A 27,482-nucleotide genomic window follows, 5' to 3' on the forward strand; every position below is an offset into this window, starting at 1 on the left:
TTTAAGGCAACTTTAAGACTTGTGGACTTCAACTCCCAGAATTCTCCAGCCAGTATAGTTTGGAGACCTCTGATCTGATCTGATCTGATCTGATCTGATCTGATCTATCTATCTATCTATCTATCTATCTATCTATCTCTATATCTATCTATCTATCTATCATCTATCTATCTATCTATCTATCTATCTGTCTGTCTGTCTCTATCTCTATATCCATCTAAGTGTGAAAAACATTCATAACTCACTTTTTTCAGTGCCATTGTAACATCGAACGGCCACTAAATGAACTGTTGTAAGTTGAGATCTACCTGTATACTATACTGATTGTCAGCCCTGAAGATGGCCTGACTGTGGCCATTTTGGGACTTCAGCACTGACACACCGGAGAAGAGGGCAGGGGAGGTGGGGGGGGAGAAATAGAGATAGTTGGGGTGTTGTAGCCAAAAAAAACCTGCTTTCTCGTGGGAACCAAGGACATTCCTGCAGGTGCTCGGAAGGAGGGGACTGGAGTCACCTAGCAACTGGACAATATCCTGATTGGACCATGTGACTGTTTTGAGAAAGCGACAAACTTTCACTTTTAATTAGGTGAAAACCACAGGAATATTCAGAGTCGGTTTTCACCAGCCTGTACCAATATGACATATCCAATAAACCTATTCTTTGAGGAATTTGCCTGTCTCAGAGTTTTGTTTTGCCATTCGTGTGTTACTTGGAACACTGACACTGATATTGTAAATGGGACAACTTTGTACCTTTTCTGCTCCCAGGTGATGAGCAAGAACAGGGAGAAGGCTACCGTCACTGATGCTCAAGCAGACACCGTTTGGCTTAAGAACCTGCCAAGAAAATAGTTATCATCTCATTAGTGTCAGCCTCAAGATATCTTCCATAATATCTATATTCTGCATTCTAACTATTGCTTCTCTGCAGCTATGCCAATGTGTTTATTTCGGCTGTCATTAGCAACGGAGGGAGGGGGGAATTTGGAGGGGAAGAAGGCTGGAGGTGTTTTGCATTCCTTTGCTGGGTTAGCAAAGTGGGGGGAGGGATTCTTTTCTTTAACTTTCCATTTCTTGGCTAGCTTCTGTCTCCTTTTGCGCAACTGCGAACTTTTATCAAAATATGTCAAGGTCAACTGACAGAAGTCTCATCACCACCTGGAGATGGCCACATGATCATATTCAGAACTTTTAATTGGAAGAGTCATTTGGACTTTGGGGAGTGGGAGCATTTCCATTCCTTTGTATATGTGATCTGCCCGCCAATTTCTCAGTTTCGGAATTGAATCTGTAGCTTTCACTTTATTTTCCAGTAAAAGGATAACTTTGCTCTAACCATGGAGTCTGAGTATTTCTTTCTTGGGATTTGAAGGGAGCACAGACTGACAATTAGTTTCATTATCAAATGCAAGGAAAAGATGGCAGCATTCATTTGTAAGACTACAGGTGGCTCTTATCTGAAGGCTGTCTTAAATTCCCATCAATCAAGCAGCACTTAGGATATTTCAAGGAAACAAACTGAAGCATTACTTACAGTAAGCAGGCAACTACCTGCAAGAGAAATCCATATACAGTATCTTGGGAGCCAATTTCAGAAACTAATTAATTTTTTGCAAAACAAGATGGATGGACAATATGGCCATTCAAACAACTGCCCTCCTAAGTAAATAAGCAGGTAGATTTCTTAGAAGCAGAGTCAGTTTGGCATCAAGCTAGACACTGGGAGACTGTGAGTTCTAGTCCAGCCTTAGGCACAAAGCCAAACAGGGTGACCTTGGGCCAGTCACTCTCTCTCAGCCCTAGGAAGGTAGCAATGGGAAACCCCTTCTGAAATCTTGCCAAGAAAATTGCAAGGACATTTTAGGAGTCAATCCTTATTCAAAGGCACAAAGACTAAAAGATTTCTTTAAAAATCTAGTTTTCTTCTATTTCTGGGGGGATCCTACCACGATATCCTAACAAGGAAAACTCTATCCAGTAAGTTCTTGTGTCACTGAACATGTTTTTGTTCAACTGGTGCTTGACAAATAAGGATCCATTTTTATTGACTAGGCTTTCAAACTTCTGTCGCCACTTCTGGTGTGTAATAAAAGAAACATTTTGTCATGAAAATATGAGATCTGATTTTTTTTTTACACTTGCATGAATAATAGCTTATTGTCCTAGGTAAGGTGCAAAATCACAATAAATACGACTGAGTAGCAGGACTATGACGTTGCATCATATTTCAGACCTTGGAAATTCAGAAATAATGTAGCCTCAGATATATCTGGGGAAGCTTTACTTAAATCTCAGAGGTTAGGGCAGGAGTCCCCAAACTTGGCAACTTTTAAGACTTGCAGACTAGCTATGCTGGCTGGAGAATTCTGGGAGTTGAAGTCCACAAGTCTTAAAGTTGCCAAGTTTGGAGATCTCTGGGTTAGGGAGTACAGATCTAAAAGAGAAAACAAATCTGCTTACAGTTCTTTAGTAAAAGATATTCCACAGAATTAGCATTACAGAATTCAATCGGAGAATTTAATCTAGCTTGTCAACATTATAGAAGTTACTGTTTTGGATCAGAGTAAACTCAATAATCATATTTAAGTACATATTTAATAAGGTTAATGACTTGCAAAACTCTAATTCTTGTAATAAGCAAGCAGATTCATAACCTTTGATTTCTTGATTTGTATTTTACTGTATGTCAAAGGCTTTTAGCATCTGTCATATCAGCTGAAGATTCAGAAGACTGCAATCTTAACACATCTCCAGAACCGGCTTCTAGGTACTCACTAAGAAAGGGTTTTTTGAAATGACCATCAGAGCATTAGTATTTCCTATATTATTATTATTAACATGCTCTGATGCTAAGGAGTTCTACTCCCCCTCCCCACCTGAAAAGAAATCTGTTCCAAATGCAAAACACAAGCAGAGGAGTTTCAGTTTCACAGCACCAAGCAGCTTTAGCACAGAACAGTTGAGCTAAGCCACACCCAGGCTCCTTGCTGTCTCCTTCTTGCTCACACGGCAAATACTTTTTCAGTTTCCATGTTTCAGTTTCCAAACAGCTCTCAACTCTTTCACACGCTGACAGGACGCTAACCAGATGAATACTGATGGATGCTGGTAGGCAGAGGCAGGATTTTCCTTATTTCTGCCTCAAATACTAAGCCCAATCATATAGTTTCATAGCGACGCACGGGTATGGAGCTAGTGGAGTTATATAGGGATAATTTCCCTAGCAACCCAGACATCAAGGCAGGAAGTCATCACAGGCGATTATGTAAATCTTACCTTCTTCAGAGCTTGAAGATAGCACAATGTGCGGTCCCAGTCATTGAGTTCTCCAAACCGTGGCCTGTTCCATAACAGGTGGGCCTGACACACACACACTGGCCTATCGGTGTCTTCAGAAGCCTTTGACTCTTCATTTCTAAAACCGCAGGATTGACTTATTATTAGCAAAATGACCTCTACATTTCAAATCAGCTTACTTGAGCCAAAATTATGGAACAAAGGGATGTTTTACAGGATGCTCAGAATGTCCAGATCGTTGTCTGATGTTCCCTAGTGATCGCCCAGCTTTCAGAGATCAAGGAATGTGAGATTTACCGGTCTAACACGCTTCATTTGATGAGTGGCTCTTCTTTCCATTGGTGAATGGAGTTACCTGCTTTTTTGAAGCTTAAACCACACAGAGTAATCATCGTGAAAAGCCGTCAAGTCCATGCTCTGGCCTTGAGTCACAGGTTCTTCATTTGGAAGGAAATAAACACACTGCATCCAATGGTCTCTCCACTGAAAACAATGGGATAAGAGAGTAATTTGAAAAAGCAGAGCGAACTAATTGCCCATTTCTTCAGCAACGTCGCAGGCAGCTTTCATTGGGGAATCAAGCAAAAAAAAAAAAAAAAAACATGGACTCCAGCAGCAAACAGCAAGATTTTGCTTTGTGGGCAAGACCGCTGCCTAAGCACTCATTTTCCAGTTGCCGTTTTGCATTTGCTATAGAGGTGCCATTACGGTGGATATCACACATAAGCAGATACGTGTGTGTTAGAAGAGCTATTAAGGCCCCGTGAAAGGTTTGTCTGTTACTCCTTGGTGAAGAGATAGGTTTGCAGGGCCTTCTGAAACACCATCTTAGGGAAAGCTTCATGCCAGGGGTCAGGTGCTGCTACAGAGGTGTGTTTCCAGGACCCTGATAATGCTACTGTTTTAATTGAAGCAATCCAGAGCATGCCAACCTTGCTGGATCAGATTGGTCAGGCAGGTATTATGGGAGACAAGGAGCCCTGCAAGGAACTGGGCCCTAAGTCATGTAGGGGTTTATAGGTGGCAACCAGCACCTTGAATTGCACCCAAAAGCAAATTGGCAACTAGTGGGTCTTGGAAAGCAATAGGCGGCCATTTTGAGGCATGCCCTTCATTTCTCACCCGACTGCATTCTGAACCAGTTGAAGCTTCTGGGCAGCCTTCAAAAGCAGCTCCATGTAGAGTGCAATACACAAGCTGTGAGATGGCCAGGGCACGAATGAATTCTTGAAGGCCTCCCATTCTAGGAAAGCGTGCAACTGGCACACCAGGGGAAGCTGTGCAAAGGCCTTCCTAACCATAGCTGCTATTTGCTCCTCAAGCAGGAGCTGTGAAATTCCCCCCAGAGTGCAATCCCTTCCAAGGTCAAAGATAGATTATCTCCAGATCAGGGCAGTCCAAACAACCTCAGCCACTCCGTGTTAGTAAGACGGAGTGAAAGCTGGTTGCTCCCCTCATCCAAACCGATAGTATAACCTCCAGGCACTGGGACAGAAGCTCAGCAGCCCCACCTGGCCGGCCCAGAGTTGAGAGACATAATTAGGTTCCATCAGCACATTGATGATCTCAAAACCCAAACAAGCAGTTGGCCTCACTCACTGGTTTCATATATTATACCATCTTTAGGGCATGATATTCTTGGTACGACGACAATGAAGTGTTGGAAGGCTTACCGGCGGGCTCTCTCCAAAAGTGTTCTGTACCCAATAGGGGGCCAACGAGCATTTGATGGACCCAGCAGGGTCCATGTCAATCTCCCACCAGGAAAGGACCACCTGGGCTTTGCCAACCTTGACGGGTTTCAGCTTCACTGTGTGGGATGCAGAAGCTCTGCTGACCGGCTTACTGAAATCTATACTGTGGAAAACAGCAAAGTGAAATCAGCTCCTTTTAAATGGCAGCTTTTCCCCCTGGGCGGTTGAAGGGTTAAGCAACCTTTATGTACGCGGACACACAAAATAAACTTACAAGATAACCAGGCAGTCCTTGACTTGCAACTGTTCATTTTAGTGACCGTTCAAAGTTACAACAGCATTGGGGGGGAAAAAAGTGACCCTTCTTCACGCTTATACGACCGCTGCAGCATCCCCATGCTTGTGTGATTTACATTTGGATGCTGGACAACCGGTTCATATTTAGGACCGTTGCAGGGGTCATATGATGCCCTTCTGAGAATGCCTAACAAGCAAAGCCAATGGGGAAGACAGATTCACTTAACAACCGTGTTATTAACTTAACAACTGCAGCCATTCGCTTAACAAACGTGGTGTCAGCATCCCAGATAAACTCGACTCCAACGGATAACTCTGAACCAGACATGTTCTCAAAGTTCCCTTTTATTAGAGTAGATATACTGGCACATCTGGGAAATCCCAAATCTGAAAATCCCGGCTTTCCCTCTAATAAGTAAAATATTGCAAGTCCACCCCCTGCTCCCATCATTACATCACATGCCCCAATCACCATCTGTCCCAACTTGAGACGTCCCCTCAACCACTCCTCAGCCAGGTGCAGCAATAACATGACCTTGACTTAGAAAAAGAATGCTATTATGTCTAACCACATACGCTCTAAGAAATTCCCCCCTCCCATCATCCCACATTCAAGAATGTGGCAGCGTGGAAGCTTCTGGTGCTAATAGTTTAGTTTAGTTTAGTTTATTGTCATTGCACCTCATACAACGAAATCAAACACCATCTTCAGTGCACATTGAAAATAAAACACAAACACACACCCTTCACCACATTGAACTGAAAACTCCTGACACCGTACCAACACTGCACTATACAGCAGAATTCAGAAAAGCTACTGTCCTGGGATAGAAGCTGTTTTTCAGCCTATTTGTCCTTGTTTTTATTATTCTGTACTGTCTGCCAGACGGTAATAGTTCAAAAAAAGGGTGCCCAGGATGAGATGGATATTTGAGAAGGTTTTGAACTTCCTTAAGGCAGCGGGAGCTATAAAGCTCTTCCAAAGAGGGGAGAGGGCAACCAATGATCTTCTGGGCAATGCCGTTCACCCTCTGGAGTGCTATCCTATCTGCCCCTGTGCAATTGGCAAACCATACAGAGGTGCAGGAAGTTAAGATACTCTCTATGGTGCAGCGGTAGGAGGTCACCAGCAGTTTTCTCATTCAGTTGTTGTTTCCTGAGAAGCGTCAGGTAGTATTATCTCTGCTGGGCCCTTTTGACCAGGGCTGCAATGTGGGCACCCCAGGTCAGGTCCTCTTTTAGGGCAACACCCAGAAACTTAAAACTGACCACTTGTTCCACTCAGTCTCCATTAATAAGCAAGGGCTGGATGTCTGATCTAATATGGCTTCCAAAGCTGACACGTGGCAAGGAAAGTCATACAATAGGCCGAAGCTCGCTTAACAAATCTCTCACTTAGCAACATAAAGTTTGGGCACAATTGTGGTCGTAAGTTGAGGATTATCTGTATCAGGAAAAATACACACATTCCCCATGAACAGAACCACTACAGGATAGGACTCACCTGAACATAGGGACGACTTCACTGAGCGGCACAAAGTCACGCATGGGCACCTGATTCAGTTGGATGTCACAGACCGAAGGTGCCCCAGGGCAAACGTCCATTTCCGGAGGGAAGACAATGGCCTTCTGGACACCTTCTGCTTGGATATGAATGGGAGACAGCTTGTTCCACGACCACATGCGTTTGGACTCCACCAACTGGGCATAAATGGTGGCTCTGTGAGGCACTGCCTCACATCCCTCCTGCTCATTGAAGGATGAATAGGAAAGAAATCAAACACGGCTCATGTGCTTTGGGAGAAAAAGAAACAATGACATGCAATAGCAATAGCACTTAAGATTTACATACCGCTTTACAGCCCTTTCTAAGCAGTTTTACAGAGTCAGCATTATTGCCCCCAACAATCTGGGTCCTCACTTTACCCACCTTGGAAAGGAAGGAAGGCTGAGTCAACCTTGAGCCTGGTGAGATTCAAACTGCCAAATTGCAGGCAGCCGGCAGGCAGCAGAAGTAGCCTGCAGTACTGCACTCTAACTACTGCGCCACCACGGCTCTATCTTAAAAATAACAGCTAGGCAAAAAAACTTACTTTCAGGGATTTGAGAATTGGGTCTAGGATAACTCGCCGGGGCTACTTCCCCACGGCCATCTTGCTGCGGCCAACACAGTGCAGGCGTTTTGCCGTGGCCATCTTGCCGCAGCCAACTCGCCACAGGACAATCCATGTGGGATAACTCAATGCAATCAATATTATCTGCCAGTGTTTCTTCGACATTACTTGCACTTTTGTCAATGGAAATAATGTCAAAGGAACAGTGGCGGATAATATTTATTGAATTGAGTTACCCCGGGTGAAACTGTCGAACAGTGAGATGGCAACAAGGTGTCCCCTTCCGTTCGGAATCTTCTAGAACCTCAAACATTCCTCACAGACCTCTTGGAAATTGTTAAGCTATTTTATCCCATGAAACTGGACGTTCTCAGAAAACGTCTCCGTGTATCTTTCCTATATATACTCATCATATCCCAGTGCTGGTCTCTAAAAGCGCGATCATCTTCTCAAAAGCTCATTTAATTTAAGGCACAGATCAGAATAATGACAGGCCGAATATCCGTTTCATCATTTTGAGAGTTGTAAGCTAGTGAACAAAACTGAGCAGCTCAGAATCGGGAAATGTTTCACCCTGAGAAATTTGGAAGTCGACTGTCTTTCTACCCGCCACAGAACGCAGGTGAATTTATCTGCTGTGGCCTAGTTCACTCCTTACCTGTACGAGATGCTTGTGAGCATGTTCGTAAGATGGCAAGGCCCCTTCCCCAATCAGTTCGGTGTCGAACAGTTCTGTGATCAGGATGTTTGCACGCGATTCCATGTCTCCGCCTGGAAAGCATCATACATCTGGAATTCAGCTTGGAATGTTCCCAAATAAACTCTGCTTTGTTTCTAAGTTGCCATGCATATAGGGAGGAGGGGGATGTGAAGACTGTAGAATGTTTTCCTCTACAGTGCCGGGCATAACAGCGATGAGGCTCTTGAGAACCAAGATCAACTGAACGCGCCCTAGCAATGGCAGGAGGGAGTGATGAGAAGTTCATTGCCTGCTTGGTTGGCTAACATGACCTGTGACACAAAGGGATTGGACAATATCTGTGTCATGCCCCTGTCGGAATCTGATTCCGAAGGGGAGGCTGAGCAGCTGACAGGGAGTGGGAGTGAGGCTCCGGTGGCTATGGAAGAAACTGGGGATGGGCAAAGTCCAGCTGGGCAGAGCAGGGGAGAGGCAGAGCAAGGGAGAGGGGATTCAGAGGAAGATCCAGGCCCACCCTCTCTTCATCCTAGGGTACACAGGGAAGAACAGAGAAGGGAGCAACAGGAGTTGCGTGGCTTACAGGGGAGGAAAGGGCCCTGATTCCCTTCATTAGCTGCAGCTGGGAATACAGTGTTTAAAAAGGAAAGCTGCGCACACCAACTAGTTGGAAGCAAATCCTGAGTTTTCTGTTATTGTCGAGGCTTATCTGGGTTCCTGGTGTCTCCCCGACTGTGTGTTTTGCTGGCCTTTCAAGCCTGCAATTCCTTATCCTGCCCTGTCAAATTAATTGCTGCAGCGTGGTTTGTGTGGATTGTAAAATCAGGCACAGTCACAGGCTGACCTGTTTTATGACTGTCACAACTTAAAATTGTGGGCTTACAATTACAGTTGTAAGTTGAGGACTACCTGTATGGGCAGCATCTTCTTTTTAAGATATATAACCAACTGTCCCCCTGCCACTAAATCATAAGAAACAGGGTTAGGAGAAGGAGATGCAATGAGATTTATTTATTCTCTTTTTCATGAAATTTTCTCCTGTTTCTTTTCCATGCCCCTCCTATGTCTGATTCTGGCCACCAGCTTCTGTGGTTGGCCCAAGAGAAGAACAAATGGTTGCAGGAACTTGGTTGTGTCTCATGGGTGGGATTCAAAATTTTTAACAACCGGTTCTGTGGGCGTGGCTTAGGTGGTGGGTGTGGCTTGGTGGTCATGTGACTGGGTGGACATGGCTTGGTGGTCATGTTATTGGCTGGGTGTGGCCAACTCAATATCATTCACATCGAGGCATGCATCTCCTCATCTGGCCTCTCATGACTGTGGGGATGCTGCAACAGTCGTAAGTGTGAAAAACGGTCATAAGTCACTTTTTCCAGTGCCATTGTAACTTTGAATGGTCACTCCACACAAGTAAAGTACCAGCAAAGGAGGGGGGAAAAACTCCAGAGAAGTTCCTGAGACAGGAAGTCTAGTCCTGCCAAGAATGTAATAAGGGTTAGCGGAGAGGCAGTTTCTGTAAGCAACACCAGAATGTTTCCTTCCTACCTTCCTTACAGGATTAGGCCAGTAATTTCTTCTAACAACCGAACTGCTTAGAATGTTATCAACTGGTTCTAGTGAATAGGTGCGAACTGATAGAATCCCACCCCTGGTGTGTCTAGTCTAGCGAAAAGAAGGACTAGGGGAGAGATGATGGCAGTCTTCCAATATTTGAGGGGCTGCCACAAAGAGGAGGGAGCGGGGTCAATCTATTCTTCAAAGCACCAGAAGGCAAGACAAGAAACAATGGATGGAAACTAATCAAGGAGAGAAGCAACCTAGACCTAACAATACAAAATGTCGCAGAACATCTCCTGTGCTGTTGGTTGACTGGGCAATACAGTTCAGTTTGGGCCCTTTTCAAGGCAGAGACCTCTCTGAATGTATCCCAACTTTCCAAATGAAGGCAGGACAACAGAACCTCCGGCATTGTTGAAGGCCTTGAGAAACCTGGTAAAGAAAAATATCTTTCAAGGGGGCATCGGTTATCTAGTAATAAGAACTAAGTACTAAGAATTTAGAACTAAGGAGAAATGTCCTGACGGTGGGAACAATCAACCAATGGAACAACTTGCCTTCAAGGGTTGTGCGTGCCCCATCACTGGAGGCTTTCAATCCTTTTCCTGAAGTGTTATAAAGTTCCCTGTTTTGAGCAGTGGTCGCCAACCAGTGGGCTGGGGACCACTGGTGGTCTGCGAGAAAATTTTGGTGGTCTGCAGAGAAATGTCACCCCCAAAGCAATTAATCCAGGTTGCGTGGAAACACAAGGCTTGCATCACTTGCATTGCAAATAACTTGAGGGGGGGGGGGGGGGGGGGGGGGGGGGGAGGTTTTTTTTTTTGGGTGGGGGGGGGGGGGGGGGGGGTGTTTTTTTTTTTTTTTTTTTTTTTTTTTTTTTGGGGGGGGGGGGGGAAGAGAAGATTTTTTTTTTTTTTTTTGTAAGGGAAGGGGGAGGGGGGGGGGGGTGGGGGGGGGGGGGGGGGGGGGGGGGGGGGGGGGGGGGTATTGTTTTTTTGGGGGAGTGTGGGGGGGGGGGGGGGGGGGGGGGGGATTTTTTTTTTTTTTTTTGAGGTAGTGAGGGGAGGGGGGAAAAACTCAATATTGGATTTGGGAGAAAGAAAGATCCAGTTTTCCCAACAGTCTCTCCAAAGAGTAAACAGAATCTGGACCTGCACTAGGTATTAAACTGTAATGTGGTTAGTCTGTTTTTTTTTACTTAGCCTCACTGATTGAATCTAGCCAATTTTAGCATCTTCAACAGATCATGGTGAAACAAGCCACGGTATATGAGCCTAGCCTAAATGTTACAACACAGGGCAGCTGTAATATAAGCATGGTGACAATTCTCCCTGTTGATAGAGAGGGGCTGTAGAATAACATTTTCCAACTCATTTTTTTTACAGAATTTGCAATTTTACAAGAAGTTGTTTTCTTGTTCCTGGTTGTTACTAGGAAGGCTCAGGGGGAAAAGCAGACTGGCAGGAGAAAATAATATTCCTATCCCCCAAATACACTAAGATATGTTTCAAAAGGGAAAAAGCTATTCTATGCATCTCACTAAATGCTAGTTTTCAGCATATCTTAAGCGAGAACACTGGTGCAGAGCTAAAAAGCAGCTAAATGTCTTCACAAATGAGCAAGAATGAAGATAAAACTAAGCAGAGCTCTGAATATTCACCCACAACAAAATTCCATACCCCAAGTAAACCATGGTGTAGTAAAATAGTTTTTGTATGGGGTGTTTGAAAACATCAGCATCAAAGCTATCTGTCTGTCTGTCTGTCTGTCCGTCCATCCATCCATCCATCCATCCATCCATCCATCCATCCATCCATCCATCCATCCATCCATCCAGCTATATAGCGAAAGAAAGAGAGGGAGGGCGGGGAAGCACACAGGTTTTGAGGCACACAGCAATGAAAAAACCGCAACTTCATTAACTTTGTTGAGAAGTTTCCTAAGCAGAAAATGCTTTCCCTGGGGAAAAAAAAGGCTATGAAATGCTAAACTAAAATCCTTAATTTCCTTTGGACAAACTTTCTTTCATAGTGATCAGATTATGAGCTAAAAATGCAGATAAACCATAATGTTGTGCATTTTTGTAGCAGAAGGCCCAGGGAAAAAAAAAGATCCAATTCTATCGATCAACAACTGGCAATCAGAGGGAGAGAGAAAAGTAAATTATTTCTTAGGTATGGCATTCCACTGAGGTACACAGTGCCAATACAGCAATCTTAATTCGTGCTTAGGATGAGAGATTTATCTTCTCCCTGAACATTTCGATGAAGGAGTCCTCTAATTTAGTTGCATTTTTTAAAAAATATTTTCTTGGATTGTAGTTTGACATTTGTATAATTACATTATGCTTTATACGCATCCTCTTTTTTTTTTTTTAAAGAGAATAGTCCTTGACTTGCAACCATCCATATAGGTACCATTCGCAGTTACAACACTGAAAAAAGGTGACTTATGACCATTTTTCATTCTTATGACCGTTGCAGCATCTCCATGGGCACATGATCAAAATTCAAGATGTTTGACAACTGATTCATAATTATGACGGTCGCAGTGTCCTGGGGTCACGGGATCCCCGTTTTGCAACCTTCTGACAAGCCAAATCAACGGGGAAGCCAGATTCACTCAACAGCCATGTTACAATCTTAACAACTGCAACGACTCGCTTAACATTTGTGGCGAGAAAGGTCGTAAACATGGAGCCAAAACTCGCTTGTCAACTGTCTTGCTAAGCAAGGAAAATCATGGGCTGAATTGCAGTTGTGAGTTGAGGGCTACCTATGTATTAAAAATATTCTGTTCTCTGTAAATCAAGCCATAGAGTCCCCAGGAACCTTACCTGATCCCACGGTAACTTCGGTAGAATGCTTGTTAATTATCTTTATTTTGCCCCCAAAGCCGTTTTTTTCCACTATCTTCACAGCTGTGTTGGCCATTGGCTTAAAGACCTGCAACGTAAACATCCTTGGTATTTATACGGTGTATTCAACGGTTCAAAACACTATTTAAATCTGACAAGGCCGCCCACTCCAGTAGATCCTCCGTAATACATTTAAATATGCCATCTATATTACCTCATTAATTTTTTAAAAGCTCTCCAGTGTAGAATTGTCATTTGAAGTTGAGTTGTCCGTGACAAAAATTGAGGGCAGGAGGGAGCAGTTTTTATCATGTAAGTTCCTGGGTTTTGAGACCAGGATGGGATTTTGCTGCTCTAATTGCTAAGTTCGTTGCTCTAATGCACGGGGTCTCCAAATTTGACAACTTTAAGACTGGTGGACTTCAAGAATTCTGGGAGTTGAACTCTACAGCTCTTAAAGTTGCCAAGTTTGAAGAACCCTGCTCTAATGCAACTGCTTTTCATTTTTAACTTCCGAGCTTCACGTCAGCCTTTCTCATTCCTGGCTCAGATTACAACTCCCAGATTCCCGCAGGCGACTAAAGACCAAGCTAGATGAGGATTTGAGAGCTGTACAAAAGGTCCAATATATATCTGGAGTGCATCCGGTTGGAAAAGACTGAGCTAGATGACCAGGAAGTTGCCTATCTAGCCCCAAAACTTAGATGTCTTACAATATTTTCACTACATTCTTGGGGTATGCAAAGAGGAAGGAGACCCTGGGGAAACTGCATCTGATTGGTCTGAGACCATAAAGTTTTGATCCGAGTAGAACTTCTATTATTTTTTTTTATGTTCCTTATTACAGAAGAACCTTCATTGAGCAGATCTAGGTTGGCTAAGAAAGGTGGGTGAGTTTCTGCTTTTAAGAACCGCTCAAAAATTCACTGCTCAGAACGGAACCAAAATCTTCTTTGATACAATTCCCATTATCATTATACCGGGATCTCCAAATTTAGCAACTTTAAGACTATAGATTTCAACTCCCAGAATTCCTCAGCCAGCCATCCTGGCTGGGGAATTCTGGGAGTTGAGGTCCACAGGTCTTATAGTTGCCAAGTTTGGAGACTATTCCAAACTCTCTCCCAAAAAAACAATTCAATAGGATCTACTTTCCGGGTTCAAAATACTATCAGAAAATTACTACAGCCAGTTTTGAACATCAGTTATTGCAAAACAACATAGCCAGGCACAAACAGTCTACAACTTCCAACAAACACCCAGCTTTTCCAAAGTAGCTTCATGCCACCTTAAAAACAAACCATTCTACTTATTCTTTTTTTATATTGGAAAGGGTTGATCATTTATTCTCCTTTGCCAACTGGCAAATGCTGGGTTAAATTTTTGCATGGACTTGGGCAGTTGAAACAAGGCAAATTATAACAACTTAGCAAAGTGTTCTGACTTTGTATTCTCAAGGCCACAAAGCTTCTGTTTATATTAAAACATGCCTCTAATTAATGAATGATTCCTGACAAAAAATAAAATGCCTGCCACATTCCAAGCTGTCAAAAATACTTTTTTTCCTGCCAAAATGTAAATGTGAAATAAAAGTTGTGGAAATGCACAGATGGCGACAGGCCACTGCTGGCCAAAAAAAATCTTTCATTAGTCAATGGTTTAATATAAAGACTAAACCAACCTTTGTCCCTATCTCCTCAAAATACAAAATTTCCTACCTAATCAGACCCTTATTATTATTTCAGAGTCATAAAAAAGAGGTTTTCTTGGAAGCTACCCAAGCAGAAACTAAGTGTCTGCATGCTAATAAGCAGACTCTAATGTGGGAAAACAAATTGTAGTTTCAGGCATCTGCGGACGAATCCACTTTTTGAAACTCTATTAAGAGATTTTTTTTACATAAAGGAGGAAGAAATGGTGTCCCCAAAACACTATCATCCATTTTGTTGGATGCAAATACAGATTTCTTACACGTACAAATGTCTCTTTCTTAACTACAAGACAAAGCAAGTTCTACATAGGAGATTCAGGTAATACACTTATCAGCTGTTAAAAACAGAGGATCTTTGAGATACTGAAGTTCACAAACAAGAAGACTTAATTTAGATATTCTCTGATCCCATTGTGCAAACTTTGGCATAAAATCCCTGGCATGGATTTTGTAAAATCTTTGGATAAAAATTGCTCAAGAAAATACTGGGAAGGAGAGAAGTGCTTTCTATTTTTAACCCCTCTATTTCCTTAGTTAAGGAGTTTATCTCCTTAAGTAGTTGATCTCCTGCTTAAAAATGGGTCCTTATGTGATATCTTCCCTCTGGACAACAGTAAGGGATGCAAATTAGATGATGTGCTTAAATCAAATCCTCAAAAATAAAATCGAAGCTATTGGTGACATAATGGTTAGAATGTAGTACTGCAGGCTGACTCTGCCCACTGCCAGGAATTCGATCCTGGCTGGTTCAAGATTGACTCAGCCTTCCATTCTTCTGAGGTTGTTAAAATGAGGACCTAGATTGTTGGGGGGTGATATGCTGACATTTGTAAACCACTCAGCAAGGGCTGCAAAGCACTATGAAGCAGTATATAAGTCTAGGTATTATTGCTATTGTTATTCTAAAATAGGAGCAGTAAGCAAAGCAGAACGAGATCTTTGAAAACTTGGGGCTTAGCCATCCAATGTAACCATCAGATTATTATTTTTAAAGAATAAGGAATTATTATTGCATGACTAGAAAGTAATCATACTTGCTGTATTTAATTTTAACAACATTTAATTGTAAACCAAATCAAAACAAGTTGAGTTTTTAACTTGGTCCCACTCACTACTTTTCAGCATAATCCCTAGCATACAGTTCAGTTGTAGCCTTGGTCCCAAGGAAAAAAAGTGTGCATCCATATATTAAAATATTAATTGGATTTACTGGTTGAGAAAGACTACAACGGCAGTATACCAAAGAAACTAGAAACTATAAGCAGCTTTCACTATCCCACATATTTCTTTTATATTTTGAATGCAAGAGCTCCTGAACATCTACTACAGACACTCTCCAACATTCTCTCTTTACTGTCTGCAAGAATAACATATCTGATGAATCACATTTTTCAGACTGTAATGCGATCATCTTTCTTCAAAAGTTGGTATGCATGCATGGCACAACATTCTGCCTTTCAAGTTTGAAAATCAATTCACATCCCAAGTGCCCCAGTCTAGAACCTCAAGAACAGAAATTAAATGCTGGGAGTCACAAGGAATGCTCCGAAAAAGAGAGAGCATTAATAAAGCATCTTCAGGACCTTGGAGAGCTCACTAGAGGAAGTTATAGATTGGGTAGTCTCCCAATAAAAAAGGTATTTCAGCATCTGTTGGAATCAGCTGGGGTTTTTTGAAGGCTGGGCAGCAACAGTAGATGCTTTTAGCTTAATCCTTTCCTGCTACATGATTTACATATATTCATACACACATACATATTCCCTTTGGGACTAGAAAAACGTCATTGAATTGTCATAAATCGAAGAGGGCCTGCACAGGAGAGTCATCTTCTGAATAGTTCAGATTCAGAAGATGATGCCCCTATACAGGTATTTATGACTATCAACTAACAGGAAGGCTAAAATCTGAGGATTGAATGGCAAAAAAGAAAAAAAAAGAGAGAAAGCTAATGGCTTCCTTTGAATTAGAATTAAGAGTTCAACACGCTCAGAATTTGCAGGGGTTTTGCTCAATAGATATCCCTGGAAACATGGCAAAGGATTCTCAAGCACTATACTAGCAACGATAAAGCAGGGATGTAAACCCTGTTAACAATCATACTTCAAGAAACATTCAAGAATATGGACTAACCAGAGAAAAGAACCTTTCTGAGCTTCATATGGAACAATGACAGAACTTTTTTTTTTCATTCACAGAGTCAAGAACTGTCTCCTCAATTGATCCGTGTGCATGACTCACAGACAAGGGAGAAAGATGCTCACCTCAATGCCATAGCAGAAGTCAGCTCCTGCTGTCACCGCCATCATGGACAGGAGTCCAGTGCCAGTCCCAATGTCCAGGACAATGGCTTTTTCCCCTCTCTCTTTCACTCTGCTAACTGCAGCACGAATACCTTGAAAATACTTGGTGTTCTGTTAAAAAAAAAGAAGGACCAGTGTATTCCTATTTCTTAGGCCTGGACAAATGTGCCTTACCACGATGGTTTTGAGATCTGTGAGCATTTGCAAAACAATGGATTAAAAGGTAAACTTTCTGAAAGATGTTCTATATAATTCCAGATGTGGCTGTACCGGGCCCACAGTACAAAAACTACCCCAAACATCTGAAATTCAAAATTTCCAATAATTGCACACAGACATCTGAAAATAAGAAGGCAAAAAACAGATACTCAATACTTTTTCTTTAGAAATTATCAGTGTCATTTAGACAATTTGTTTTTTTGCCTCACAGTTTAAGGCACTACAGAGTGGGAGTTCATGGAGCTACATAAGGAATTTCAACCCTAATAAAACATGGTTAAAACAGATAAATAACTTACTCGGTCCTTGTCATTCAACATGTCTGCATAGCAGGACCTGTAAATAAAATTCAATTTTCAGGTCAAACACAGTACAGAATCAGAAAGCTGCTAAGGAGTGCCAACATAATCAGAAAAGAGCTAAATAAATGGCAGGATGAACAATTCCTATTATGGCATATTATCGAATATAAATGCACAATGACTGCATTACTTATACAATGACAGGGGGAAATATCACATTTATGCACAGTACCCTATGTAGTAGCACACAGGGAATAGGACTCATGCTCAAAAAGGAATAAAAATTGAATCAAAATCAAGAGTGGGGAATGGATATATCCTTAGATAACCTGGTTCAGAGCTCTATGAGGCCTCGACAAGCATCCTGAATTGCATTGATAAGAAAACTAGTGATTCATGCGGTTCCCAAACAGGGGGTCACCCACTATTATCCAGATGTACCCATCATTGTCTATATCACACCTACTTGCATGAGGTGCAATTTATGAATGCTTTTCAAGAACAGTGCATATAGACTGTATTACAGAAGTCCAGATGAGAGATAAGTCAAGTCTTCAATGACCAGGAGTAAGACTTGTTTGTTCAGGAATGGTTGCAATTTGTGCAAAAATCTTGACAACTTGAAGATACTCCAGTCACACTGGCTGGGGAATTCTGGCAGTTGAAGTCCACAAGTCTTTAACTTGCCAAGCCTGGACATCCCTGATCTATAAGAATACCATGAATGAAGGTATCAAAAGTTGCTGAGAAACCAAGGAGGACCAGTAAGATTATATACTGCCAATTCTCTCTCCAAAAGCTGTCAAGAAGTTCAACCAACAGTTTTTATGCTATATCTTGGCCTGAAACAAAGCTGCCACTATGCTATTTCATATACTAATAACATTATATTTTAATATATATCTATCCCAACAGACCTTGCTATTTCCTGGTGGTAATCATAATTCTCGTCTTCCTCTAACCACTCCATGGCTCCAGTTGTCGGATTGGCTCTTCCACAGAAAACCTTCATCACCGGCTGTCTTGTTTTGTTATTTGTGAGAACGGTTCTTTTTAACACAAATCCTGTCTTTGGATACATAAACTAAAACCTATTGCAACAGAAAAGAAATTGCAGTTTAGGAAATGATGCGTACAACGGTAATGCCATTGTCACATCAAAACAAAGCCCTGTGGTCTTCTGGGATGAGATTTAACCCAAGAACTGAAAAGAATGACTCGGCAGTCACATTTATGCACATATATAGTGGGGCTACCTTTTACAGGTAGTCCTTGACTTACAACAGTTCATTAGTGACTGTTTAAAGTTACAACAGCACTGGAAAAAGTGATATATGACCGTTTTTCACACTTAAAAGTGACATAAGACCGTTTTCAAACAACCACTGCAGCATCCTCGTGGTTACATGATCCAGAATGATGCGACTTAAGCCGATGAAATGGGCAGCTATATCCATTAGATTCAATGAATAAAAAAGAAAAGAAAACTTGGGTCGATTTGATCAGACAAAAACACACACACACACACACACACACACACACACACACACGGAGGGAGGGAGGGAGGGAGGGAGGGAGGGAAAGAAAGGGAGAAAGAAGAGACTTGAGACTTTCACTGAAGGCTTTCAAGAAGAGACTGGACTGCCATTTGTCAGAAATAGTGTAGGGTCTCCCGCTTGGGTGGGGGGTTGGACTAGATGACCAGCAAGGTCCTTTCCAACTCTGATTATCTGTTATTTGTTAAGAAAGATAAACTAAACTAAACAAAACTGATTCGTAGTATCATTCATTCATTCAATCATTCTTTGAGGATCAGGAAATCTGCCCATGCCCAGGAACCCTGCTTTTCTGGATCAGGGAACCCGAGAAACGAACTCCACGCATGCTCAGAGGCATGAGGGGTAGCAAATAGGGGGCAGGCGTAGCGAGCCGCCTTCTCATCCCCTGGTGAACCGAAATGCCCTGCTCAGAGAGAGGGGGGAAATGGGGGAGTAACATTTCCCACGGGAGACACACACCCACCCACCCACCCCACTCGGCCGACCCACGAGCTCAACCGTCCGCGTTTCACTCACCGGGCGCCGCCATCTTCCCAGCATGCAACGCGCGGAGTTTCCTTACTGGTTGGGAAACGAATCTCTTTGCTTGCCAGAGCCGGAGGCTTGTGGGGACAAAGAGGTATAACGTCGCCGTTTCATAACACTTCCGGTTAGAAGAGGATCTCTGTCCAAGCGGGGCGGAAATCGTGGCACAATTGCCTTCCTGTTCCTGATGCTCTTTGTAATGACAACAATGTATGTCAAAGAAGTCCACCACGTTCAATGTTTTTAAAGATTATACATTTTTTTATTTTCTTGCTAACTGCATCAAAGTCCTTCAGAAGGCAGGGCAAAGCACCACTGAAACTAATAATAATTTAAAACTATTGTTGCCTGGAAGAACCGGACGTCGCGCTAGGCTAGGGAATCATTCAGACCTCAGCCCCTCGAGGAAATGTAGATGGCGTCATCAAACGGGGACGCGGAGCCGACATCAACTACAAATTACGCCGAGGACGGCAGGACAGGCGAGAGAAGTTCCCATAGTCCCTTGCGCGTTAGAGCGGCCTGGTCCGGTTGCCATGGAGACGGCCGCCGTGCTGCGCGTAAAGAGAAAGCGCGGTGGGTCTTTGCCGGCCGAGGCGCTGGTCCTTGCCTGCAAGCGTTTGCGCGGCGAGGCTGGGGCTGCCGCCGAGGCCGCCTCCTCCTCCTCCTCTTCGGCCGGAGAGGGCGAGGTGGAGAAGACTCTCTTCAAGTTGGTAGCCACCGTAAACTCGGAGGTGAGGCTTCGCGGGTTTTGGCTGGGATAGTTAGCGAGGAGATTAAATGTCTGTTTCTAATTATCTTTTAAGTTAATACTGGGATGTGTTTCAGCGCGGCTGGCTGGGGGATTCTGGGAGTTGAGGTCCCCAAGTCTTCCAGGGGCGAAGTAACACTGATCTAAATATAGGCAGTCCTCGATTTACAGCAGTTCGTTTAGTGACCATTCGAAGCACTGAAAAAAGGGACTTACCACCTGCGGCCTTTGCAGTTTCCCATGGTCATGTGATCAAAATTCTCATATTTATGACGGTCGCAGCGCCCCGGGGTCGTGTGATTTCCCCTTTTGCGTCCTTCTGACAAGCAAAGTCAAGGGGGAGAGCCAGATCCGCTTAACGACGCTGGTACTAATTCAACAACTTGCATTGGTTCCCTGAACAAACATGGTAGGAAAGGTTGTTAAATGGGGCAAAGCTCGCTTCACAAATTTCTCATAAATTTTGGGCCCAGTTGTGGTCATAAGTCCAGAGGACTTAGGAGTGATTTTTATTCTTGTAATCTTTCCCTGGGCAAAATGGAGCATCATAGGGTCACAATTTTTGAACCAAGGGAACTCAAAATAGGTTAACTTACAGAAGGTGTCCAAAATCTGGGACCTATGACTACGGTGGAATTGACATTTTGCAAAGTGTATCATCTTCTTTTAATGACCCCATAATCCCTTGTAGGGTGGAGTCTGGGCAATTGAATGGAGCAAAGTGTTTACTGGCCAGATGCCCTACCTGTCACCAGTGCGGAGTTTTCCCCCCAGCAGATATATTCTCAATGTGCCCAGAGAGAGAAATATCTGCCTCTACCTAGTATAAAACAGTGCATGACATAAACATTACCATAAAGCAGGATGTGACATAATACAAAATGCCATAAAAGATCTCCTGTGCTGTTGTTTTGACTGCAATATACAGTTCAACATTGGGTATCTCAACTTTTCCAATGAAGGACGGGATATCAAAAGCTCGGTCATCGTTATGCGCTGAAATGGACAAGCTAACTTTAGAGATGAAAAATAAAGACGAGTCGGCATATTATGCAATTTGGGATAGATTCTATCATTGGTGGGAGCAGAAAGGAAAGTCTTAAGTTGGGAAAGGAGAGTTGCTGAGAGGGCAAATGAATGTATGAGATGAAAATAGGATCAACGATGTTAGAAATTATAATGTATGAGCGAACAAATGTATATATTTGAATAATTGTATCTAGGAATATATATATCCATGCGATACTGACCCAAAGTTAAGTCAAACCAACTTCGCTATGTTCAATGTTTTTAATTGTTTTGTTCAGTAAAATATTTATTAAAAAACAAAAAAGCCCAGTCATCGTTAAAGGCCATGGGGAAATATCACTGAATATATTTCTTCATCCGAGGGCAGGTTAAGAAGTAACAGGTAGAAGATTATCAAAGAGAGCTCCAGCCTAGAACTAAGGAGAAACTTCCTGACAAGTGAGGACAATTAATCAGTAGAACGTCTTGTCTATAGAAGTTGTGGGTGCTCCATCGCTGGATGTTTATAAAGAGAGATTAGACAACCATTTGTCTGAAATGTTACACTTTCCTGCTTGTGCAGAGGGTTGGACTAGAAGACCTCCAAGGTCCCTTCTAACCCTATTATTCTATATTGGTTTTGCACAAGGCTGGACTGAATTGGCCTGCATCCTGCCCCTGGTGGGGTGGAGGTTATTAGAGCATCTTGGACTGCATTTAAACATCCTGCTTTGTTTTAGGGCAGAAACAGAAAGTAGGTTGGGTGTAGCAAGTATATTGTAGATTAGAACATTCAGACTCAAAATGTTCTCAACAACCAGCAGGGATCTTGCCCCAGGACACCTGCCCTATTCCAAATATACTTATTTTGCACATCCCAGAATTATGTGTCAATATTTAATATATTTTTTATCTTAAATAGATGTCTTTTTCTATTGGAAAACCCTAAGGGATGAGAGTGGAGATATTATGCTGAGTGTCCCAAAGGTGCTCTTTCAAGAGGCAAATGGACTTTCTGGTTTTTCTTTGAAGACTTCGCTTCTCATCCAAGAAGCTTCTTCAGCTCTGAAGAAGCTTCTTGGATGAGAAGCAAAACATCTTCAAAGAAAAAAATATAGAAAGCCCAGTTACCTTTTGAAAAAGCACCTTTGGGACAGCCATGACCTGGAGGACTGAGAATCTCCATAGACATTGTGCTGAGTAGGGAATTCTGGGAGTTGAAGTCCATGCACCTAAAAGTTGTCAAGATTGAGGAACACTGCTCTAATCCCGGGTGCTAACTGAACTTCTTTAAAATGTCTTTTAGGCTGAACCTGTTGACAAATACATACAAGAAGCTTTTACCCAACAGAAAGGAGGCCGGATCCTGCGACCTGCTCTAGGGAGTGCTCAAAGAATAATTCAGGATCTTCGTTCTTCAAAGCAAGCCAAAAGGCAGGAAAGCCGTTACCGCCTGGTCACTAGCCTCCGTCCAAATCTCAGTGATGGAGAAAATGCTGCTCTCAGAGCAAATGAGAAAGAATCTGATGAAAAGAAACAGTCTTCTATGTCTGAGAAAGACACAAATGGCAGCACCTCGGGCTGCTGTAGAGACTTTCAGTTCTTTGATATTATACAGGAGGAGGATGTGGAAAACGATACACCTTCCTCCCATTTACAGGTTAGTACTAAGTCACGGACCATCTGAAGCCTGTATTAAAATGGGATAAGAGTCATGGTAGCACAGTGGTTAGAATGTAGTATTACAGGCTACTGCCGACTGCTGGCTGCCTTTAATTTGGCAGTTCAGATCTCACCAGGCTCAAGGTTGGCTCAGCCTTCCATCCTTCCGAGATGAGTAAAATGAGGACCCAGATTGTTGGGGGCAAAATATGCTGACTCTAAACCGCTTCGAGGGATCTGTAAAAGCACTGTGAAGCGGTATATACATCTAAGTTGCTATTGCTATAAGAGCCACTGATGCAAACACGGTAACAACGATCCCAACGACAAGCTGGCTCATAATGTATCTTAGGTTTAGAATAATGTTTTTCACTAGGGCCTCTTAACTCCTGTACAGTCTATCTCATAATCTTAGATTGTTTAAGGAGTTTGTGAGTCCTACTGTAAAAGCATTGGACCGTATGTGGTTACACCTGTTTTTATAGCAGGACTCATATTCTGGAATATTTGCTGTTGAACCCAATTTCCTCATTACGGTGGAGGATGGGGCTCAAAACATTCTTCCAACACTCCTTTTAATGGTTTTCATTGCATCAACATTTTAATTGTATTTTGAAGATGATATTTTTTTCAAAACATTAAAAATGATTTAAACGAAATGAAGAATAATTGCAGAAATTTAAAGTGTAATATAAAATATTTCAATAGCAGTTGGGAAGAAAAGGAAGGAAAAATGGATATTTGGTTTTTTAAAACTTTTTGTTTTATTTTGTCTTTTATTTCTATCACTAAATCAAATCTCATCTTTATTTTTTTTTTACTTCAACCCTAACCTCTGTGTAAAATCTTTGTGATAGCAATAATATTAATTATAAATAACAAAATTGTGTTAGGGATTCCATGGTTTTATACATGCATGCATGTATGCATTATATTACTTTGCTTTACTTCCTGTTTGCTTATGGGGTTTCTTTTTATTCCATTAATTAAAAATATTTAATGTATTAATAATATTTTAAGAGTTGCTTTAATTGTATTCTATTTGAACTGCATTTAATTCTATTTGAACTGCATTTAAATAGCTGTCCTGAGCTGTTAAGGGAGTGGATACTATACAAATATCAATGCATAATATGGTTTGTTTGGTTTGGGTTTCATTGTGAATCCAGCTATTACAAAACTCAGAGGTAATATTTCCAGTAACTGATCAGTGACAGAAGTTGCCATACGTTGTCCACATTTCCAGTCATAACAAGGTCAAACTTTATGGTTTAGAAGCAAGTTCTAAAAACAGCAAGAGTAACCCAGAGCAAAGTGCAGTGTGTGAACATTGTGTTGCAACAGTCTACCGCCCTTTGACTTCAGATAGTCCTGGGCTAAAATACCTTTTGACATTATGCCACCTTTATGATGTGTGGCACTCTTCCAGCCACAATAGCCTCTTCAGCAGCTTGGAAAGCAAGCAAGAGACAGGTTCCACCTTATCTAGAGAACATCAACACAAGGAAAACCCAGCTAAAATTCTACAGTGCCTGTAGATTCATTTATGTTGGTACAATGACCTCAAGGAGAAAGAGGCTGTTATAATTGTGACATTAGATGTCGTCTACGAACCCTGGTATTTAATCTTATTGGGACCTTAAAATGCCTGGTGCCTGGTAATTTGGACAAGATATGGCAACTTTTCATTGATCAGTTACTCAAAATAATATTTTTGAGTTCTGTTTTTTAAAAGTACATTTTACCGAGCTTCTGGTGTTATTAAAAGATCAAATACTGTAGTTAGTGGACAGCTGATTGTTGTTCCTTAAAATTATGTATTTCTAGCCCTATACGTAACTAAATAATAGCAGTCAAATAGAGTGAAGACATTTTATAAAAAGGTTCCTTCTTGGCAAGTTCATATTTGGAGATGACAAAAATATAATAAATATGAGATCAAAAGATTAAGTAATACAAGGATTGCAGCTTTTGGTACCACAAGTCCTCTGTCCCCCTCAATTCTTTGTGAATTACAAACTACCTACATTGGCATTGAATCTAACATTAAAAATGAAACATTGTGTTCTCTTGGATCCTTTTATCAAAATTGGCTTCACTTAACACAAAATAGTAACAAGTGAGTTAATTCTTGAGAATTCACAAGAACATTTAACTATGTAAGAAAGATACTGTGTTGCCCAATTAAACAGTGTTTCATTAAATATTTGCTCAGAGATAGGGAAAGAAACAAATAGTTTATTTTTAATAAGTTGCCTTTATCCAACTTAGTCTTAAGTCAAGAAATAGTGTACTTTAAACATTAAACACTTAAAGTCCAACTTTTTTCTTCAATTAAGTATGAAAAGGCTAATTTGGAGGAAAGGTTTTAAGTTTAGAAACCTTAACAGGGTTGATGTTGTATATCTGATTCCATATACTCTGTATGCGTGTGTATAAATGGATGAATAGATGGATGGATGGAAGAGGAAAGGGAGAGGGAGTTAACAGGATGAGATATTGGTTAAGGTATGCATGCCATTGTGAATTGACCAAAAATAAAGGCAGGATAACATTCTAATAAGTAAGCTCTCACTTTTTGTTTTTTAAGTTGTCTGTTGGCTAAAAAAACATGTAAATCTTAACAGAAATCAGATCCAGATGTGATTCTCTGCAATTCTGTAGAGATGATTCGTGAACGTTTAACCATAACTGACAGTAGTAAAGAAGCAGAGGATTGCTTAAATAAAGACGAATACGTCTATGATATTTACTGTACGGAAACAGCTACTCCTGGGTGGATCGAGAACATTCTCTCTGTACAACCTTACACCCAAGACTTTGACTTGGTAAGTAAATCAAAAATAGCATCTTCTAAGGAAATATAAAATTTAGCAAGGCTTGTTTCTTTCCTCTTTGTAAAACATACTGTAATTTGTAATTTAGAAGTGATTCAACTAATAAAATACAAGCGGTACCTGTATCTCATTGCCTTAAAAGCTTCAACTGCATGTTTTTCTCACTCTTACGCCTCTACTTTCAAGATTACTGATGCTAATTGCTTTCCCCTCATATATCTTGTTTTTCATTCGGTCAGACTGACCCATGTTACGTGCTTGTAGCACATTTTTCCTCCGTGACAGTGATATTATGTGTTGACATGCAGATGGATGAGGAGCACCTCCCTGAAGAAACCTATGAAGACGAAGATGATGAGAATAATGAGAACAACTGGCGTAACGACTATCCAGATGAAGATGAATTTCTTGATGAAGATGAAGGTGGTATTTGTTGATAATCATATTTGTACACAGGTAGTCCTTGACTGACAAATGGTTCTGTTTAGTGACAATTCAAAGTGACAACTGCACTGAAAAAAATTACTTAAAACCAGTCCTCCTCACTCTTAAAACTACTGCATCATCTCCAGTCATGTTATCAAAATTTGTGTGCTTGCCAACCAACAAAGGTTGCAGCATCCTGGTCACATGATCTCCAGCTTCCAGCAAGGAAATTTGAATGCGGGAAGCTCCTTTGTAATATGCCGGAAGTGATAATGTATGGCCCAGTTTTACCTCAGTGGTGTTTTCCTAGGGAACAATCAGTAAGAAAAACTTGAATTATCATCATCCTCTTTTAAGGTTCCCATAATTCCTTGGAGGATGGAGTCTGGGCAACCGAATGGATCTGAGTGTTTACTGGCCGGATGCTCTTCCTGTCACCAGTGCAGTTTCTTTCAGCAGATATATTCTCAGTGTGCCCAGAGAGAGAGAAATACCTGCCTCTACCTAGGATCCTCCCAATTGTGAGGCGAGAGCTCCACTTCTAGGCCACCACACCACTCAAAGTAGGAAAAACTTGAATCAATCCAATAAAATCTGTTAAGGGCACAAGGTATTTTCCCTTTATTTGTCCTTTCCCAGTTTTAGTTTCTGCCACCAGTCTCTCATTCTATGGGAAGGTAAAAGAGATTCTTAAAATTCATGAAACAGTAATAAACTTAATCTTTAAGTTGTTTTGGAGCAAGTAGGAGAAAGAATTTGAGATACTGTGTTAAAAAAATGTCAATAACCAGGAAAAAAAAAAGACTTCCAAAATCACTCCTGCTTGCCATCAATTTGGTTTTCGGTTTTCTTCCAGAATCAGAAAAAAACAGTGGAGACACCAGTGATGAAGATTGTGGATATATCAGGCGATCATGGGAGAAGTATGAATCTGAAGTCCTGCAGGAGTTTGAATATGATGGAGTCAAGGAACTGGATTCCGAGTAGCTTGCAGGATTCCTGAGATTCCTCCCCCCCCCCCCGCCCCGCCCCCATGTGTGATGTGCCCTTAGCAAATCGTGGCACCACAACCCTCACGTGTCATGCTGTTTTTTGACCAGAGCATCTTCAAATCAAGAGAAAGCAGATTGCCTTGATCCAAGTGACGTTTGTAATTTTTGGATCTCAACCATGGCGTTGTGCAAGAAAAGCCTGAAATTGACAAGATAGATTTGGCCATTTTGGGATGCCTGACGACTCCTTTTGACATTCAAGGCAGAAGTTTCCAGAAAAAAAGTCTCCTAAAAAGATCATCTTTACTACAAAATTGGAAGTTTTGTTGTTAACCTTATTGAAGCAAATAGTTTGTTCTTTGGCAAGCATTGTGGGATCACTGTAGATAGGTCTGTACTTGAAAATGATCATTCAGATTGGAAATTTCTGCACTTTAATATAATTCTCACTTGTTTTTCTTTGCATAGTTTACAAATATAGTAGTTAAAATATACAGAATTTGAAGTTTGCCTGACCTTGTTTTCCCTGTGGAAGTTCTGTGAAGGAAAATATTTTTTTTACTAGCCATTATTTAGCTGATGCTTTCTTGTATTCCTTAGGTGTTTATTGCAGTGCTCCATCATCGGAGGTTTTCAAGAAGAAACTAGACAAGCATTTGTCTGGAATGGTATAGT

At 41.6% G+C, this 27,482-nt stretch overlaps 2 protein-coding genes across 3 annotated transcripts in view; one reads left to right on the plus strand and one right to left on the minus strand.

Annotated features, from left to right (window-relative positions):
- PRMT7 (protein arginine methyltransferase 7) overlaps positions 1-19,526 on the minus strand; it is a 39,807-nt gene extending 20,281 nt beyond the window's left edge. Inside the window, exons 1-11 of one of the 2 annotated variants that reach the window (XM_087971656.1) lie at positions 19,169-19,526; positions 17,965-18,138; positions 17,045-17,081; positions 16,488-16,637; positions 12,495-12,603; positions 8,063-8,175; positions 6,795-7,036; positions 4,973-5,156; positions 3,655-3,782; positions 3,279-3,417; positions 756-839 (exon numbers count right to left, since the gene is read on the minus strand). In XM_087971656.1, the coding sequence (XP_087827782.1) occupies positions 756-839; positions 3,279-3,417; positions 3,655-3,782; positions 4,973-5,156; positions 6,795-7,036; positions 8,063-8,175; positions 12,495-12,603; positions 16,488-16,637; positions 17,045-17,081; positions 17,965-18,128 (1,350 nt within the window). In that variant the 5' untranslated portion in view covers positions 18,129-18,138; positions 19,169-19,526. Of the gene's footprint in view, positions 1-755; positions 840-3,278; positions 3,418-3,654; positions 3,783-4,972; positions 5,157-6,794; positions 7,037-8,062; positions 8,176-12,494; positions 12,604-16,487; positions 16,638-17,044; positions 17,082-17,964; positions 18,139-19,122 lie in introns of both variants that reach the window. The other variant, XM_026688333.2, reaches the window with a different exon arrangement.
- Positions 19,527-19,563: 37 nt separating this feature from the next.
- SLC7A6OS (solute carrier family 7 member 6 opposite strand) lies at positions 19,564-27,314 on the plus strand. The gene is made up of 5 exons (XM_026688332.2): positions 19,564-19,865; positions 22,197-22,550; positions 25,180-25,380; positions 25,698-25,812; positions 26,672-27,314. Exons 1-5 carry the CDS (start codon positions 19,668-19,670, stop codon positions 26,800-26,802), a joined length of 999 nt encoding a protein of 332 aa, XP_026544117.2. The 5' UTR covers positions 19,564-19,667; the 3' UTR covers positions 26,803-27,314.
- Positions 27,315-27,482: the final 168 nt, after the last annotated feature.

This window comes from Notechis scutatus, chromosome 9 (assembly GCF_049901735.1).
Source record: "Notechis scutatus isolate UNSWTSFEM ecotype Mainland chromosome 9, rNotScu1.2, whole genome shotgun sequence".
NCBI classification, from domain to species: domain Eukaryota; kingdom Metazoa; phylum Chordata; class Lepidosauria; order Squamata; family Elapidae; genus Notechis; species Notechis scutatus.